At 36.9% G+C, this 17,528-nt stretch overlaps 1 protein-coding gene across 2 annotated transcripts in view; it reads left to right on the top strand.

The window, feature by feature from the left end:
* The window catches only part of INTS7 (integrator complex subunit 7), a 92,380-nt gene that overhangs the window by 41,018 nt on the left and 33,834 nt on the right, over positions 1 to 17,528 (top strand). For both annotated transcript variants that reach the window (XM_030872961.3, XM_060294633.1), the window contains exons 9-13: positions 1,433 to 1,567; positions 4,945 to 5,042; positions 7,719 to 7,958; positions 9,525 to 9,662; positions 10,767 to 10,973. In XM_030872961.3, coding sequence (XP_030728821.1) covers positions 1,433 to 1,567; positions 4,945 to 5,042; positions 7,719 to 7,958; positions 9,525 to 9,662; positions 10,767 to 10,973 — 818 coding nt within the window. The remainder of the gene's footprint in view (positions 1 to 1,432; positions 1,568 to 4,944; positions 5,043 to 7,718; positions 7,959 to 9,524; positions 9,663 to 10,766; positions 10,974 to 17,528) is intronic.

The following is a 17,528-nucleotide window of genomic DNA, read 5'->3' as shown; positions in this document are numbered from 1 at the left end:
ATAATAATTTTATTCCAAAAACAATTGACATAGAAAAATGCTCACAAATATTATATTTTAAAGGTAGAAATTGGAAGTATCTACTTATTCTGATTATATATGAATTTTTAAATTGTATTGGTGTGCATGGGGGAAAAAGATGTTTTAAAGTATTCCCGAAAGTTAATAATAAGGTCATGCTGGTTTGTGGGTTTGGGGATGATTTTTGTTTTTTTCTTTGGGTTTTTCCCCAAGTTTTCTTTAATATCTTGATGAGAAAAAAAAGGAAAAAAGTAAGTTCCAAAACATGTTTGTAAATTTATAGATGAGTCTGCATTGTCCGTATCACGTGGGCAAGAAAAAGAATGGAGGAAATTACAATTTCCATGGTTTTGTAAAGAGAACTCATAGGTTCATCTTTCAAATGTTTTGCCTATTTAAAAAGCACTGAGGTTTTACCTAAGCTAGTACTTTTATGTCAAGCTGGAAATCAATAAGGTGACCATATGTCCCACACTGCCTGAGATAGTCTTGGTTTATGCCTGTTGTTATTTATGATAGTGTCCTTTTCAAACATCACAAAATATGATCACCCTTAGTGTAAAAGATTGCAGTTGATAGGAATCATGGAAAAATCAGCAGGGGAAAGGAAGACAGGAATGAGAGACCCCGCTGAGAAGTTGAATGAGCTTTAATCTCCTGATTCTTCCTGAAGCTCACTCACTTATAACTGAGAGCTTCTCTACTATAAATAAAAACATTCACGACATAAACCTTATGTTACAGAATTTCAGGTGTGACTTTTAAAAGTTACTGCAACTATAGGATAGAACTTAACATGTAAAGCACAAGGCCAATGCATAACTAACAGGTCTTATGACCTCCATGGCAAGATGCTTAAAATCTTTAGGCTTCAGTTTCTTCTGTAAAAATAGGTTGTTGAATCAGATGATCCCCAGGTCCTTTCTAGCTCTAAAATAATAAATTCTTATATAAACCTTTTGCAGTATAACTGTGCCAGCAATTGAAGTGGGAACAGCAAACTTAAAACTTTTGTTTCTCTCCTCTCTTGAATGTAAGGTTTTATTTGACAAGAAGACTTGTAATGACTCCATTTTAATGAGAGACTATTTGAATGCCCAAGATACAATCTATAGTTGTTTTGGCTTTTGCTGTATTCTTTAGTCAGTTTTTATTAATATTTTTGTGGGAAAGTATATTGATTTTAGATTTTAATCATTACAAAACTATTAGCATATACTTATTCTAGGTACCTTGACAGGAGAAAAAAAAGTGGTGATGTATATTGATCATGGGGTAGAGGCAGAAAATTTTGTTGAAATTTATTGTTAGAGATTTTCTCTTCAAAATGATAAAAATGAACCTATAAAATGAACTGCTTTTGAACTCTATGAATGAATTAAATCTGTACTACTTTTCTCTTCTTGTTTAGGAAATGTGGGTTCTTCCCCTAGATCCTCTGATTTAGTCAGATTAGCCCAAGAGTGCTGTTACCATAATAACAGGGGCATTGCAGCTCATGGAGTGAGAGTCCTAACTAATATTACTGTCTCTTGTCAAGAAAAAGGTAAGTTTGATTAAGACTGATATTATGTATAAACTTTTAGATTGGAGTTTCACCAGAATCCTGTGTATATTTGGTTTTTTAATCCCTTATTATTTTTAGCCTGTGTGCTTTTATCTATTGGTTGCCTCCTCCTGAATGTTCTTCGGGCAGATTTCCTCAAGACTGCTTAATCCTTGGGGGAAAAAAAATGAGGGGGCTTCCCTTGTGGCGCAGAGGTTGAGAATCCGCCTGCCAATGCAGGGGACATGGGTTCGAGCCCTGGTTCGGGAAGATCCCATGTGCCGCGGAGCAACTAAGCCGTGCGCCACAACTACTGAGCCTGTGCTCTAGAGCCCGCAAGCCACAACTACTGAGCCCACGTGCCTAGAGCCCGTGCTCCGCAACAAGAGAAGCCACCGCAATGAGAAGCCCACGCACCGCAACGAAGAGTAGCCCCCGCTTGCCACAATTAGAGAAAGCCCGCGACCAGCAGTGAAGACCCAACACAGCCAAAAATAAATAAATTTATTAAAAAAAAAAAAAAATGAGGACTTTAGGATTGGGATTGTGGAATTGAAAGGTTTTATGGAGCATTGCCCGTTTCCTCCCATTGCTTACCTTTGCTTATAACTATCCAGTGGTATCAGTTTGTTCACCTGTTAAAAAAAAAAACCTAGAAAATTTAGGGAAAAAAAAACCATATGAAGTTATCGAGTGGCTTAAATAACAGACAGTTTCACCTAGGGGGCAAATGAATTAACAGAGCAATGCAAATTAAATTTTCATGGAGTTTATCTCTAGGTATCTATAGCATTAAATGATTTGCACAATCAAGAAGGATGTGCATAGAAAATAATGCATATATTTTATTGTATTCCTAACGTCTTTTGACCCAAACATTTAAAGAAGTTCATGCTGGTGTTCAAAAACAGGAAGTGCATTTTGGATGTTTCATCTGTTTCAGTGCTTATTTTGATCTTTGTTAAGAATCAGCAGTCCCTCTTATCCCCACCAGGCTTCAGCATTGCTTGTTACTAGTGCCTTTGTTTTCCTAGCAACCTGACCTTCACTAGACATTGTTTGCCAAGCCCCTATTAGTTATTTGAATAACTAATCTTGTTTTATTTTTCCATAGTAATAAGTATTTTCTACCATTTAACACAGCAAATTGCTGTATGTCCTCAAAGCTGACATATTCATTTATTTATTTATTCATTCATTCATTTATTTTTGGCTGCATTGGGTCTTCATTGCTGTGTGCAGGCTTTCTGTAGTTGCAGCGAGTGGGGGCTACTCGTCATTGTGGTGCTCGAGCTTTTCATTGCGTTGGCTTCTCTTATTGTGGAGCACAGGCTCTAGGCGTGCAGGCTTCAGTAGTTGTGGCATGTGAGCTCAGTAGTTGTGGCTCATGGGCTCTGAGCACAGGCTCAGTAGTTGTGGCACACAGGCTTAGTTGCTCCGTGGCATGTGGGATTTTCTCGGACCAGGGCTCAAACCTGTGTGTCTGCATTGGCAGGCAGATTCTTAACCACTGCGTCACCAGGGAAGTCCCAAAGCTGACATACATTAACCTAAATGTGGTTAAGTAATTTATTCAGAACTTTCTAGAAACTTTAGAGAAATTGTAGCCCAAAGGTAGTGAAAAGATGGTATAGTACTGCTATTACATGAGACATCTAAAGGGTTCATTTCTTTATGATCTGACTTAAAACATTTATAAGATTAAGTGGGGTCTTGATTATTTCCTAAAAGTAGTTCCACTTGCATGAGAAAGTTGCATCCTAGGTGAAAATGGACCTGCATAATTTATGTCTTGTTTGGAAGATTGACACATGCTTCATGGTTTGCTAGTTTTTTCCCTAGCTAAGCTGGTGACACTGTTTCAGTTAGGCTTTATTTATACCTTTGTGGCTTTAGATCTTGGTTTATTGTATGTGTGTGTGTTTTTTAAAAAATATTAGTTTCATGTGTACAACCTAATGATTCAATATTTGTATATATTGTGAAATGATCACCACAATAAATCTAGTTAATATTCGTCACCATACATTGTCATTGTAAAGTTTTTTTTTTCTTGTGATGAGAACTTTTAGGATCTACTCTCCTGACAACTTTCAGATATGCAGTAGAGTATTACTGACTATAGTCACCATGGTTTACATTACATTCCCATAACTTACTCATTTTATAACTGGAAGTTTGCACCTTTCCACCCCCTTCACCCATTTTGCCCACCCCCAACCTCCTACCCCCCACCTCTGGCAACCACCAGTCTGTTCTCTGTATCTATGAGCTTGGTGTTTGTTTGTTTGTTCTAGATTCCACATTTAAGTGAGATCATACAGTATTTGGTTTTCTGTGTCTAATTTATTTCACTTAGCATAATGCCTTCAAGGTCCATCCATGGTCACAAATGACAGGATTTCCTTCTTTTATAAAAAATGGCTAAATAATATTCCATTGTGTGTGTGTGTGTGTGTGTATGTATATATGTGTGTATATATATATATATACACATATATACATACACACATACATAACACATTTTCTTTATTCATACATCAGTGGACATTTAGGTTGTTTCTATATCTTGGCTAGTGTAAATAATGCTGCAATAAACATGGGAGTACACATATCTTTTTGAGTTAATGTTTTTGTCTTCTTCAGATGCATACTCAAAAGTGGAATTGCTGGATCATATAATAGTTCTATTTTTAATTTTTTGAGGAACCTTCATACTGTTTTCTGTTGCGGCTGCACCAATTTATATTCCCACCAACAATGCACAAGGGTTTCCTTTTCTTTACATCCTTGCCAACACTTGTTATTTCCTATCTTTTTTATAATAACCATTTTAAAAGGTGTGAGATGATCCCTCATTGTGATTTTGATTTGCATTTCCCTAATAATTAGTGATGTTGAACATCTTTTCCTGTACCTGTTGCCTATCTGTATGTCGTCTTTGGAAAGAAGTCTATTCAGACTCTCTGCCCATTTTTTAATCAGATTGAGTTATTGTGCTGTTGAGTTGTATGAGTTCTTAATATATTTTAAATATTAACAACTGCTTATCAGATATATGATTTGCAAATATTTTCTCCCATTCAGCAGCTCGCCTTTTCACTTTGTTAATGGTTTTCTTGGCTGTGCAGAAGCTTTTCGGCTTGATACAATGTATATATTTTTATAATCTTCAATAAGGTAGTGCTACAAGTCTAAAGATAGCCTTTGCATTTTAGAAGTAATGCCACATGTACTTTTTCAGGAAGGTTAGCTTTATGCATTGAAGTATTTCCTATATTTTAGATTCTTTAATGTTTTCTTCTTCTAAGTGTGTGTGTGTGTGCATTTAATCTTCTCTACTTGACCGCTAAAAACAATTAGTGTTTTTCCTATAGACCTTTTGGCACTGGAACAAGATGCTGTCTTTGGCCTGGAATCCCTTCTGGTACTTTGTAGTGAAGATGATAGCCCAGGTGCTCAAGCCACTTTAAAGGTGAAAACATCAGTTATTTTAATATAATGCCTGTCTTCATTGCCTAAAGTGTGGATTGGCAATCTCTTTGTAAAGGTTCAGATAGTAAATCTTTTAAGTTTTGCAGACAGTGCACTCTTTGTCACAACTGCTCAGTCTACTATTGCAGAAAAAAAGTAGCCATGGACAATGTGGTTTTTTTTTTTAAAAAAAAAAAAAAAAAAAAAAATGAAGGGTGATGGTGTGGCTGTGTTCCAGTAAAATTTTATTTACAAAAACAGGCAGGATTTGGCCCAAGTGCAAGAGTTTGTGAACTCCTGGCTTAAACAAATATTTGCCCTTGATCTTCACTTTCAAAGCTAGCATTTTGACTGTTATTATTCCAAAATATAGGCGAGGTAAAAATTTGAGCTTTGGCCTATTTTGCCATCAGTTGAAAGTGTTTATTAAGTTGTAATAGATACATATGATGGTCCTAGATAATGTAAAGTTAAATAGACAGAGCTCCTGCAGTTTTGGAAGTTTATAATCTAAGGTAACACTGATAAGATCACAAAGAACTGATGAAATTACTGCAGTCAAACTCATAAATGTGTAAGCGTGTATTAATTTCTAGAGTATGGAAGCCCTAGTTTTAAGGGCTTTTCACTTTCACTTAATTATAGAATCATCTTAGAGATAGTTAAAAAATTTTTAAATGAGACTATTATTGGATTGAAACATAAAATATAATTTTTGATGGTACAAAATAATTAAGAAAAGTGGAATTAAGTAAAAGGCTATTAAGTAGACAATGGAGAATGTAAGAACTATAACTTGTCTAAGGTATGGCTTGAGGGAAGTCATGACTTATTTTAGCATGTTAAGAAAAGGTATGATGTAGTCATACTGATGTACAGTAAAGATACCAGTACCATTAAATAAAAGCTGATAATCAAGGGGTGGTGAAGGAAGTAGGCAACATGTGATTGGCAAGTCCACAGAATCCCTTTGGAACCACAATACATTTATTGAAAAAGTTTAAAAAGAAAGAAAGAAAGCAAACCAAAACCTTTCCCACCAATCATAGGTGTCAATAAAACACTGGACTCAGCACAGTGGGACATACATGGATGGTCAAGAAAAGTCCCTTTGTTAGAGGAGCTCTCCATAAGAGGATACTGATATTTATATAAGGGGTCGTAATACCAAGCAGAATGTCGCAAGTTCTCTGGTAATATAAACAAAAGTGCAATTCTAATTGAGAGAACAGAGTGGGGAGTGATTAATTTCAACTAAGGATATTAGGGAAGACTTGAACAAGTAGATGTCATATGAATTAAGCCTTGAAAGACAGGGTAGAATTTCAGTATTGAGGAAGGATCGTTTGAACCTGAAGGACCACTGGTATGAAAGACAGGAAAGCAGAAATGTACCTGTTATGTTGGAAGAATGATAAGTAGCCCACTGTGGCTGGTTGAGGTAAAGGGAGATTAGAAGGTAGTTTGTAGCTCGATCATGGGGGATATCAAATGTCAGGCTGAGGAACTTTGGCTTGATTCTGTAGGTAATGAGATCTTAAAATTTTGAAGTAGTGACCATGCTCTAACTTTTGTTCTAGCTATTATTGTTATTTAAATATGTCTATTATGTACCAAACTTTGTTGAAGGCTTGTATATACATCTTTCACTGTTTACAATAACCCTAACTAGTGAAATTTGTATTCCTCTTATAGTCATGAGGAAATTAAGCCTCAGACAGATAAAATAACTTGTTCACACACACTTAGTCAGTCAAGGGCAAGCTGACCTTAAACTCTGGGTCTGTCAGACCCTAAAGACATGATTATTCTTCCTAACACACTGAAAGCTACATGGTTGTAGCGTGAAGGATGGATTAATGGGCCCATCTTTTCAAGAGATTGGAATTAGGGAGACATTTATGTTGTAGTAGAGAGAATGAAAGGGAGCTAAATAGATGGGTATTAGAGACTTGACAAAAGTAGAAATGACTAGGTTTAGCAACCTGTTGGCTATGTTAGTTAGAGGACTTCTGGGTTTCTAGTTTTGATGGCTGGGATATTAGGGATGTGATTAACCGGCCTGAATAGAAGCTCTGAGACCAACTGATATTTAGATTTCTGTTGAGAAATAAGAGAAAATTAGAAGCCTCCTCCCCACTTCAGTGTGCTGAAGTCACCTAGGGCACCTTTTTTAAACTGCAAACTTTCGGTAACCCAAACACCAGGGAAAAAAAAGGTTAATTCATTAAGTTTGGGATGGATAGGGCCCAAGAATCTATATTTTAGTTAGCATCCTAGGAGATGCCATTATGGGTAAGTTTACAAACCACACTTTAGAAGCAGTTCTTGAAAAGTAATGAAAGTGCAGTAATATGACATTCAGTTTGGCATTTATTTGGCCTTTTCAGCATTATTCCTTATGATGTTCATCTCAAGTCTTAGACTGAATAGTCTTAGATTAAAATGAGTGTTTAATGTACCATCCTGTCTTATTATTTTAGTTTTAAACATGGTACACTTGCAGATCTTAATATGGGATTCAATGTCATGTGTTTCTTATTGAGAAAAATGTCATGCCTACAAAAAACCCTTTTCCTTGATTTTTCCTAGTAACTTGTAGAGAGTTACTTTCTTTAAACTTCACTTCATATGAACCTTCAGAATGTAACTGGTCCATCTTCTATTCAATATGCAGATCGCTCTGAATTGTATGGTGAAGTTGGCCAAGGGTAGGCCCCATCTCAGCCAGTCTGTAGTTGAGACCTTGTTGACTCAGTTGCACAGTGCTCAGGACGCTGCCCGGATCCTGATGTGCCACTGCCTGGCCGCCATTGCCATGCAGCTGCCTGTGTTGGGCGATGGAATGCTCGGTGACCTCATGGAGCTCTACAAGGTGATTGGACGATCAGCCACAGACAAGCAACAAGAACTTCTGGTAAGGAGCCGCTTTTTGAACCTGATGTGGACGAATAAGATCTGGTCTAGTGGGAATTACTTTCAGAATTCCACAGGTTAAAGTAATTAGCTGAGACCAAGAGCATGCTGAAGTCAAAATAGGGCTGCGACCTGGAGCTTTTTACCATTTCCTCTTTTGGTGTAGAAAGCCCTATTTAGTTCACATGTAAAACTGCTTTCTTCCTAAGCCCTGTCAAATCAGCTTAGTGTAGCCAAAGCCTTCAATCTGATATTTTTGTTTTATTACAAAGGACAAAATGAAAATGAAGGTTTTTTTCTTTTTTATACAAGACAAATAAATAATGAACCAAACCGTGTATTGTACTTCCAAAAATGTAAGTTAAAGACCTAGTGATATCAATGACCATAAATTAACCCAATTCCTCTTTGCCAATCCAGGACCTCTTTAGCTGTTTAGGATCCAGTTTAGGTTTCAGTACAGTCCGGGGGCTGGGAAAGGTACATGCTTAGAAAAAAAACAGAAGGTGTGGAAGCTGTGTAATAATGTTTAGTTGAAAGTTCTCCAGGGCTGAGAGTAGACTACGTTCTAAATATGCATAAATTATATGTAAGCTTTAAAGTAGCCACTCCATATTGTTTGTGGTCATCTGGCTTTATGGCTTGGGAAAAAAACTTAGTGAAATTACTTACTCAAGCCCATTTTATGTTTAATCCTGCAGGGGGCGTTGTGTAAAAGATTGCCCCCATTTCATCATTTGCTATCAGTAAAGATTACCCAGATGACTAAGTGGCAGTGGTCTTGGGAATCAGGCAGTTACCACAGTATGTATGGATCCTTGTGTGTATCAGCTTTGGAATACTGAGAAGCAGTTAGCCAAGTTTATTTTTCATTGAAGCAGCATTTTCAATTAATGCTTTTTATTGCTTTTTTCTTAGTACTACTTTCAAGCAACTTTAAATTATGAAACATAATATTCAAAAACACATAAGGAATAATATGATGAAAGCTTTTGCATCCATCACCTAGGTTAAGAAAAAAGTGTTACTAGTACACTTGACTTGTACCCCGCTGTGTATCTCTCTGATAGTGTCGTCTTCCTTCCTATCAGGATAGGTAACCGCTCTCCCAAATTTGGTGTTTGTCATTCCCATGCATGTTGTTACATATTTACTACCTTAGTATATATCCTAAGTGATATGCAATATTTTTGGCATATTTTTAACTTTGTGTTCTCATACTGCATGTAATCTTTTGCATTTTGCCTATTTTTGCCTGTTTTGTATGAATCGTCTATACTGATAAGTGTATTTCTAGTTTATCCACTTCACTGCTCTATAGTATTTCATTGTGTGATTATATCATAGTTTATCCATATTTATGGGCATTGTTTCTAATTATTTGCTGTTATACACAATGCTCTGAGCAAAGGAATAAAGTGGAAATTTTATAAATGTCAAAGGAAGACAAATTTTGTTCTTTTTTGATAGGCTCTAATTAGTTTTTAATGCTTTTGGGTAAAGTTATCTTTGACATTGCATAGAGTTAATGATTTTCTTGACTTTCTTACTTCTTGCTCGATGTTAGGTGAGCTTGGCCACTGTGATTTTTGTAGCCAGTCAGAAAGCACTGTCTCCTGAAGTAAAGGCAGTAATTAAGCAGCAGCTTGAAAGCGTCTCCAACGGATGGACTGTATACCGAATTGCCAGACAGGCATCCCGAATGGTACGTAGTATCCTTCTATGTGAACTGGGTTGGTGAAAATGGCAGATTATGAACCTTAGGTTATGTGATTGTTACTCCTAGTCAAAACTAAAGATGAAGGTAGAAGTACGTTTTAGTCATGCGATTAAAAGATGATGGAGGAAAGGACCTAATTTTTAACATATGCACAGAGAATGGTATATATGTTATTATGGGGAAGTTCCATGGGAATTCCAAAAATATGAGCTCTTTCTGGCTGTAGGTTGTTAGCAGCACTTTCATTTTGTCCTGTGCTCCCGTAAGCACAGCTCCCTCCTACCCACGTTTATATTCTCCCCTTTCAGTACACCATGTCGTTCTTCCCTTTCCCTCTCCAACTTTATCATTCTTATGTGGAAATGGGAAAGTTTTAGTCTTCTGTTCCCTCTCAACCATATGGAAATCCTAACGATTTTTATTTACTTTTGTTTGAGAGGAAATACAGAGCTTGGATAGTATAGAAATTCTTTGGGGATAAGTCCAGAGAACAAAATTTGAGAAGCATTATTCTAGGTGATTGAAGCACATGTTCACATTTTACAGTGTTTCTCAAATGGGAGAAGAAGCACTATTGACAGGATATTTCTTTATTATACCCAACTGTCCCAAGCATCCAAGCACTGCAAGACAGTGAGCATCCCTCGCCCCCATGCATTAAAAGGCATTCACATCCTCCCACAGCTACCCTTCCCTCAGTCGTTTCCAGAGGGCGCAGTGCTCCTCTTGGTAATCGCTTGATGGAACTTAACTGGAGTTCTCCCCACCCCACTAAATAGCTCATACAAAATGACATACAATAAATATTTATACTTTCTATATTTTGAACTAAAGTTCTAGACGTGGGTTATAGTTACTTCCATTCATTTTCTCTTTGGAACTGTTTTGGTAAAGAACTTCAGTCATTATGTTACATAAAAGCAGCTCAGCATGTTTTCTCTGAAGAAATACTTAGGCTGAGTCTCACAGAGTTATAATGTGAGGAATGATTGTTAAAACTTATCCAAGGTTTGGGTTTCTCTTTTAGCTGCTACATCAACTAATTCAAGTGTAAGAACCTCATTATCCTCCCCCCCTTTTTTTTCTTAGGGTAATCACGACATGGCCAGAGAGCTTTATCAGAGTTTGCTGACTCAGGTTGCCTCAGAACATTTCTACTTCTGGCTGAATAGTTTGAAAGAGTTCTCACATGCAGAACAGTGTCTCACTGGGTTGCAAGAGGAGAATTATAGTTCAGCACTTTCTTGCATTGCTGAGTCTTTAAAATTCTACCACAAAGGGATTGCTTCCTTAACAGTAAGTTCTCTTAATTCTCCTTTGGTGATGATGACTTGTGTGACAATGGTCTCTCTTTTCTTTTGGGGCTTATCCTCTTTTAACCTTGAAAAACCTGCTGATATATATGTATTTGGCAGTATTACAGTAATAAATAGGACATGGAAGTAGATCATTAACCCCTCCCCCACTTTTTAACATTCATAGATTGGTGAACATTTATCATTTTGTTTTTATCAAGTATCAGGTACACATGTGAAGAGGATTGCTGAATCCATGCAGGAAGGATAAAGTGGAGATAGGGTCCTCCCTTTCCAGATTCCTGTTAGTAAGACTCCAGCCTGGGTGACTGCTACCGTCAAACATAAACCCTCCACCCCATCTCATACCTGGCAACTACTCACTAGGAAACTAGAGTTTCTTGCTTTGTAAATAAAGAAGAAATTATGAGGGATGCTAATGTCTCACCTTTTACCCCACTGTGATATCCTCCTATTCCAAATTAACAGTCAGCCAGCTACTATTCCCTTTTTTTTTTTTTCCCAAGAAAGAAAGGGTGTGGCAGAGAGAGCAGATCCTTAACATTTCCTTGAAACTAGTTATATTCCTAAGAATCTGTTCCCTAAAATGTGCATTTTCTGTATTAATGCAAGGACTTTTTCCCCTTAAGAGTAAAGAGTTTATGTAATCAGCATTAAACATGTTTAAAATATTGTCACGTGACTTTAAAAATTGTATATATTTAGATGGGGCCATAAAACTTTTGCTACCTGTTTTTTTTTTTTTTTGCGGTACGTGGACCTCTCACTGTTGTGGTCTCTCCCGTTGCGGAGCACAGGCTCCGGACGCGCAGGCTTAGCGGCCATGGCTCACCAGCCCAGCCGCTCCACGGCATGTGGGATCCTCCCGGACTGGGGCACAAACCCGTGTCCGCTGCATCGGCAGGCGGACTGTCAACCACTTGCGCCACCAGGGAAGCCCTACCTGTTTTATATTTATCACATAATCTAAAATATTTTTAATGGTGGGCCATGCAAAGAGAAATATTTCAAAGTAGAACAAAGAATAAACAGATGTCACAAAAGAGACAGACTATTCAGATTACTGTGGGTACATATCTTTTGAAGAATGATTTATTGATTAACTGCCATTTTAAAACAGGAATATTGGAATGGCTGCCCTCCATTTTAAGGGGTAGCACTGACTGCAGTGATTCTCTCCTCTTGATTATCTTAGGAAAAGATTGTTGTTACCTATATCAGGCTAATAAATACCTTAGAAAATGAAAAAGTACAGTTATTGCCTCTGATCAGTAGGGTAATTTCATTTTCTAGTTGATGTGGAACAGAAAATTGTTAATCATGCAGTACAGTAAATGGTAAGAACTGTGAAACAGGCTCACAAAACAATGAGGCAGATAGAATTAATATTATGAAAAATCCTGTTGAATATTTAATAGTCTTTTAATGATTTGTGTGTATGTGTGTTTAATGAGGCTTGGCAGTGATTAAGGACTGAATTCTGACGTAGGAAGAAAGTACCCAGTTGACAGAAGGCCCTTGTCTTAGTCTCCATTCTGCCATTAACACAGGCAAGGGCAGGTTATTGGGCCTCAAATCATCTTTTGAAATGGAGTTCCTTTATTCAACACTGTAAGCACTTGCTATGTGCCAGACACTGCTTTGAGGATAAAAAGAAATCAGGAAATGATTCTCCACTTGAGAATAGTCTGAAGGGGAAGGCAGTATGATCCATACAATCATTTGGAACTTCTCACATTTCTGATTGTACTATACTATCAGGGTTTTGTTTTGTTTTAAGGTTTTTAGAAAACCTGTTGATTTGACAAGTATGGATTTGACGGTAGCTTTCTGTCTTTTTAACGAAGATGATTTGAGCATGAATTGCCCTTTTACTCTCTGACACATGAATGTTCTAATTTGAGGTTGTCAGCTATGAGGATTATACTTTTTACCTTCTTCAACCAAACTAAAGAGAAGTTAAAAATTCTGTGCTCGTGGGGCCACTATGGCGATGTTTGGGTGCCTAATTTCCCAGTGCAGTGATTAATGATAGTTATCTTGCTTCTTAGAAATAAAAATTGTAAGAAGTGTTTGTATTAGTTTTCCATGCTGTGTAACAAATTACCACAAATTTAGTGGCTTAAAACAACACCCATTTATTATTTTACGGTTTCTATGAGTCAGAAGTCCAGGCATGACTTAACTTAACTGGGTCCTCTGCTCATGTTGTCACAAAGTTGCAATCAAGGTGTCAGCTGGGGCCAGTCTCGTCTGAGGCCTGGGCTCGGGGTCCTCTCCTAAATTCGTGTAGTTTTTGGCAGGATTTATTTCCTCACAGCCGTAAGACTTGTGGAAGCTTCAGGGCCTACAGGAGAATCTCTTACCTTCAAGACCCTCTTTTAATGGACTCACCTGATGAGGCGAGATCTACCCAGAATAATTTCCCTTTTGATTAATATAAAGTCAGCTCATTAGGGACCTAAATTACATCCTCAAAATCTATTACCTTTGTCATATTCCATTAGATAGAAGCAAGTTACAGGTTCTACCCACATTTTAAGGGAGATATATAAGGTGTGGAGACTGGGGCAGGGGTGGGAGTGGTGGCATGAGTTAGAGGAACGATTTTCGCAATCTGCCTACAATGGTGGGTTTTAAATTTATTTTTTATTTTATTAAATATTGAATAGGTATGATATCTACATATATATTATGTGAGGTATATAAAAATATCAAATATCCAAGTATACCTAGCACTCAGTTTAGGAAATGGGATATTACTATTTCCTTTAAAATTCATGTGTGCCCCTCCATGTTTGTATACCAGTTCCCACCTCACAAAGGTAACCACCATACTGAATCCTTTTTTTTGTAAGTTTGTTTGATTATTTATTTATTTTTGGCTGTGTTGGTCTCCATTGCGGCGTGCGGCCTTCTCATTGCCGTGGCTTCTCTTGTTGTGGAGCACAGGCTCTAGGCGCGTGGGCTCAGTAGTTGTGGCACGTGGGCTCAGTAGTTGTGGTGCACAGGCTTAGTTGCTCTGCAGCATGTGGGATCTTCCCGGTCCAGGGCTTGAACCCGTGTGCCCTGCATTAGCAGGCGGACTCTTAACCACTAATCACTGCGCCACCAGGGAAGTCCCCATCCTGAACCTTGTATGTACCATTCCCTTGCCTTTCTTTACAATTTTAACATGCTTTTCTTTAACTCTTAAGGTATTGTTTTATGTTGCTTGTTTTTGAATTTTATATAAAAAGGAATCATGTATTTTTCTTTGACTTGCTTTGGTTATCTAAATTATATTCCTAAGATTCATCCATCTTGTTGCATAAAGCTTTAGGTCAGTTTCACTGCTGTATACCCATGTATTATATGATTATACGTCAATTTTTTTTCCCATTCTAATGTTGATGGAAATTTTGATTTTTTCCAGTTTTTTGTTATTAAAACATTACTGCTGTGAACATTCTTAGACATATTTTGATGCACCTATGTAAAGGTTTCTCTGGGATACTGATTCTCAACTGGGGATGATTCTAGCTCCATTTGGCAATGTCTGGAGACATTTATGGTTATCACAACTCACCAAGGTGTTAGTGGCATTTAGTGGGTAAAGGCCAAAGATGCTGCTGAACATCCAGCAATGCACAGGACAACTCCCCTCAACAAAGAATTATTTGGTCCAAAATGTCACTAGTATACTGAGATTGAAAACCCTTCTCTAGGGCAGTACTCAGTCAGAACTATGTATCTGCCCCCTGCTCCAATTTAAAAACGTGTGAGGATGTTTCTGTCTGTCCCAGTGATAGAGGGGTTGGAGGGACTGCTGTTGGCCTAATGCTCAGTGGCTGGAGATGCTTAATCTCCAGAAATGCTGAGGATACTCCTGCCCCTATTAAGAGATACTGATCTAAAATACTACCTTGGAGTGGAATTGCATAAGGTATATACATCTTCAATTGACTAGCTAATACCAGGAGTTTTTCCATAGTGGTTTTACAAATTTACAATCCTTCCAGTAGTGTATAAGAGTTCCTGTTACTCTACATTTTCCCCCTCACTTGGTATGTTCTGGAAGTTATGATTGGAGTTTCCCAAATTACTAATACAATTAAACTTTATATATCTATATATTTGAGGTATGATTGATATATAACATTGGATTAGTTTCAGATGTGCAACACGACTTGATATTTGTATATATTGTGAAATCACTACAGTAAGTATGGTGACAGTTAACATCTGTCACATACATAGTTAGAAAATCTTTTTTTTCTTGTGAAGAGGACTTTTAAGATCTACTCTTTTAGCAACTTTCAAATATTCAATATAGTATTTTTAAAATTTATTTTTTCTTCCAGTTTTACTGAGATATAATTGACATACAGCACTGTATAAATTTAAGGTATACAACATAATGATTGACATACATACGTCATGAAATGATTACCATAATAGGGTTAGTGAACATCCATCATCTCATATAAATACAACATTAAAGAGATAGAAAAAACAACTTTTCTTCTTGTGGTGAGACCTCAGGATTTTACTGTCTTAACAACTTTCATATATATCATGCAACAGTATTAGTTATCTTTATTGTGTTGTATTTATATCCTTATATCGTTATATCCTTAGGACTTACTTATAACTGGAATTCTGTACCGTTTGACTGCCTTCGTTCAGTTCTCCCTCCCAACCCCCACCCAGCCTTCCACCTCTGGTAGCCACAAATTTGATCTACTCTTCTATGAATTTGTTTGTTCATTTGTTTATTTACATTGAATGACCTATGAAATTCAGTTACTAATGCACAGCATACCGATTCAGTATTTGTGTATATTTCAAAATGATACTATGATAAGTCTAGTTGTCATCTGTTACCATACAAAGATGTTACATAATTATTGGCTATATTCCCCATATGGTACATTACATACCTGTGGTTCATTTATTTTGTAACTGATAGTTTGTACCTCTTAATCTCCCTTAGCAGTTTCCTCTCCCCACCCTCTTCCCCTCTGGCAACCACCTCTTCTATCTGTGACTCTCTTTCTGTTTAGTTATGTTTGTTCATTTGTTTTGTTTTTTAGATTCCACATATAAGTTAAATCATACAGTATTTGTCTTCGTCTGTCTGATTTATTTCACTTAGCCTAATATCCTCTAGGTCCATCAGTGTTGTCACAAATGTCAAGATTTCATTCTTTTTTATGGCTAATATTCCATTGTGTGTGTGTGTGTGTGTGTGTGTGTGTGCGCATATATATATATATGTGTGTATATATATATATATATATATATATATGCGCCACATCTCCTTTATCCATTTTTCTCTTGATGGGGACTTAGGTGGCTTCTGTATCTTGGTTATTGTAAATAATACTGCAGTGAACATAGGGATGCATATGTCTTTTTTAATTAGTGTTTTTATTTTCTTTGGATAAAAACCCAGAAGTGGAATTGTTGGATCCTGTGGTAGTTCTGTTTTTAACTTTTTGAGGAACTTTCATACTGTTTTCCATAGTGACTGCACCAATTTATATTCCCACCAGAAGTGCACAAGTTTCCCTTTTCTCCACATCCTCTCCAACATTTGTTACTTGTGGTCTTTTTGATGGTAGCCATTCTGACAGGTATGAGGTGATATCTCGTTGTGGTTTTGATTTGCATTCCCTGGATGAGCATCTTTTCATGTGTCTTTTGACCATCTGTGTGTCTTCCTTGGAAAAATGTCTATTTAGGTCCTCTGCCCATTTATAATTGGATTTTTTGCTCTTTTTAATGTTGAGTTGTTTGAGTTCTCTGTATATTTTGTATATTAACCCCTTGTTAGGTATATTGTTTACAAATATCCCATTCAGTAGGCAGCCTTTTTGTTTTGTTGATAGTTTCCTTTGCTGTGCAAAAGCTTTTTTAGTTTGATGTAGTCCCATTTGTTTATTTCTGCTTTTGTTTCCCTTGCCTGAGGAGGCATAACCAAAAAAATATTGCTAGGTAAGACAGAGGATACTTAGCTCAATAAGACAGTATTCTGTCAAAGAGTGTACTTCCTGTTTTCTTCTAGAAATTTTATGGTTTCAGGTCTTACATTTAAGTCTTTAACCCATTTCGAGTTTATTTTTGTATGTAATATGAAAAAGGAGTCCAATTTGATTCTTTTGCATGTAGCAGTCCAGTTTTCCTAACACTACTTATTGAAGATGCTGTCTTTTCCTCATTGTATATTATTGCCCCCTTTGTTGTAGATTAATTGACCATATACATGTGGGTTTATTTCAAGGCTCTCTATTCTGTTCCATTCATCTGTGTCTGTTTTTGTGCCAAAACCATACCGTTTTGATTACTGTAGTTTTGTAGTAGAGTTTTAAATCAGGGAGTGTGATACGTCCACCTTTGTTCTTCTTTCTCAAGATTGTTTTGGCTATTTGAGGTCCTGTAAGGTTTCCATATGAATTTTAGAATTATGTGTTCTAGTTCTGTGAAAACTGCCATTTGATATTTTGATAGGGATTGCATTGAATTTGTAGATTGCCTTGGGTAGTATAGGCAT

This window comes from Globicephala melas, chromosome 1 (assembly GCF_963455315.2).
Source record: "Globicephala melas chromosome 1, mGloMel1.2, whole genome shotgun sequence".
In the NCBI taxonomy this organism is placed as follows: Eukaryota; Metazoa; Chordata; class Mammalia; order Artiodactyla; family Delphinidae; genus Globicephala; species Globicephala melas.
The sequence above is the reverse complement of the archived record's forward strand: the minus strand, read 5'-3'. Positions and strand labels throughout refer to the sequence as shown.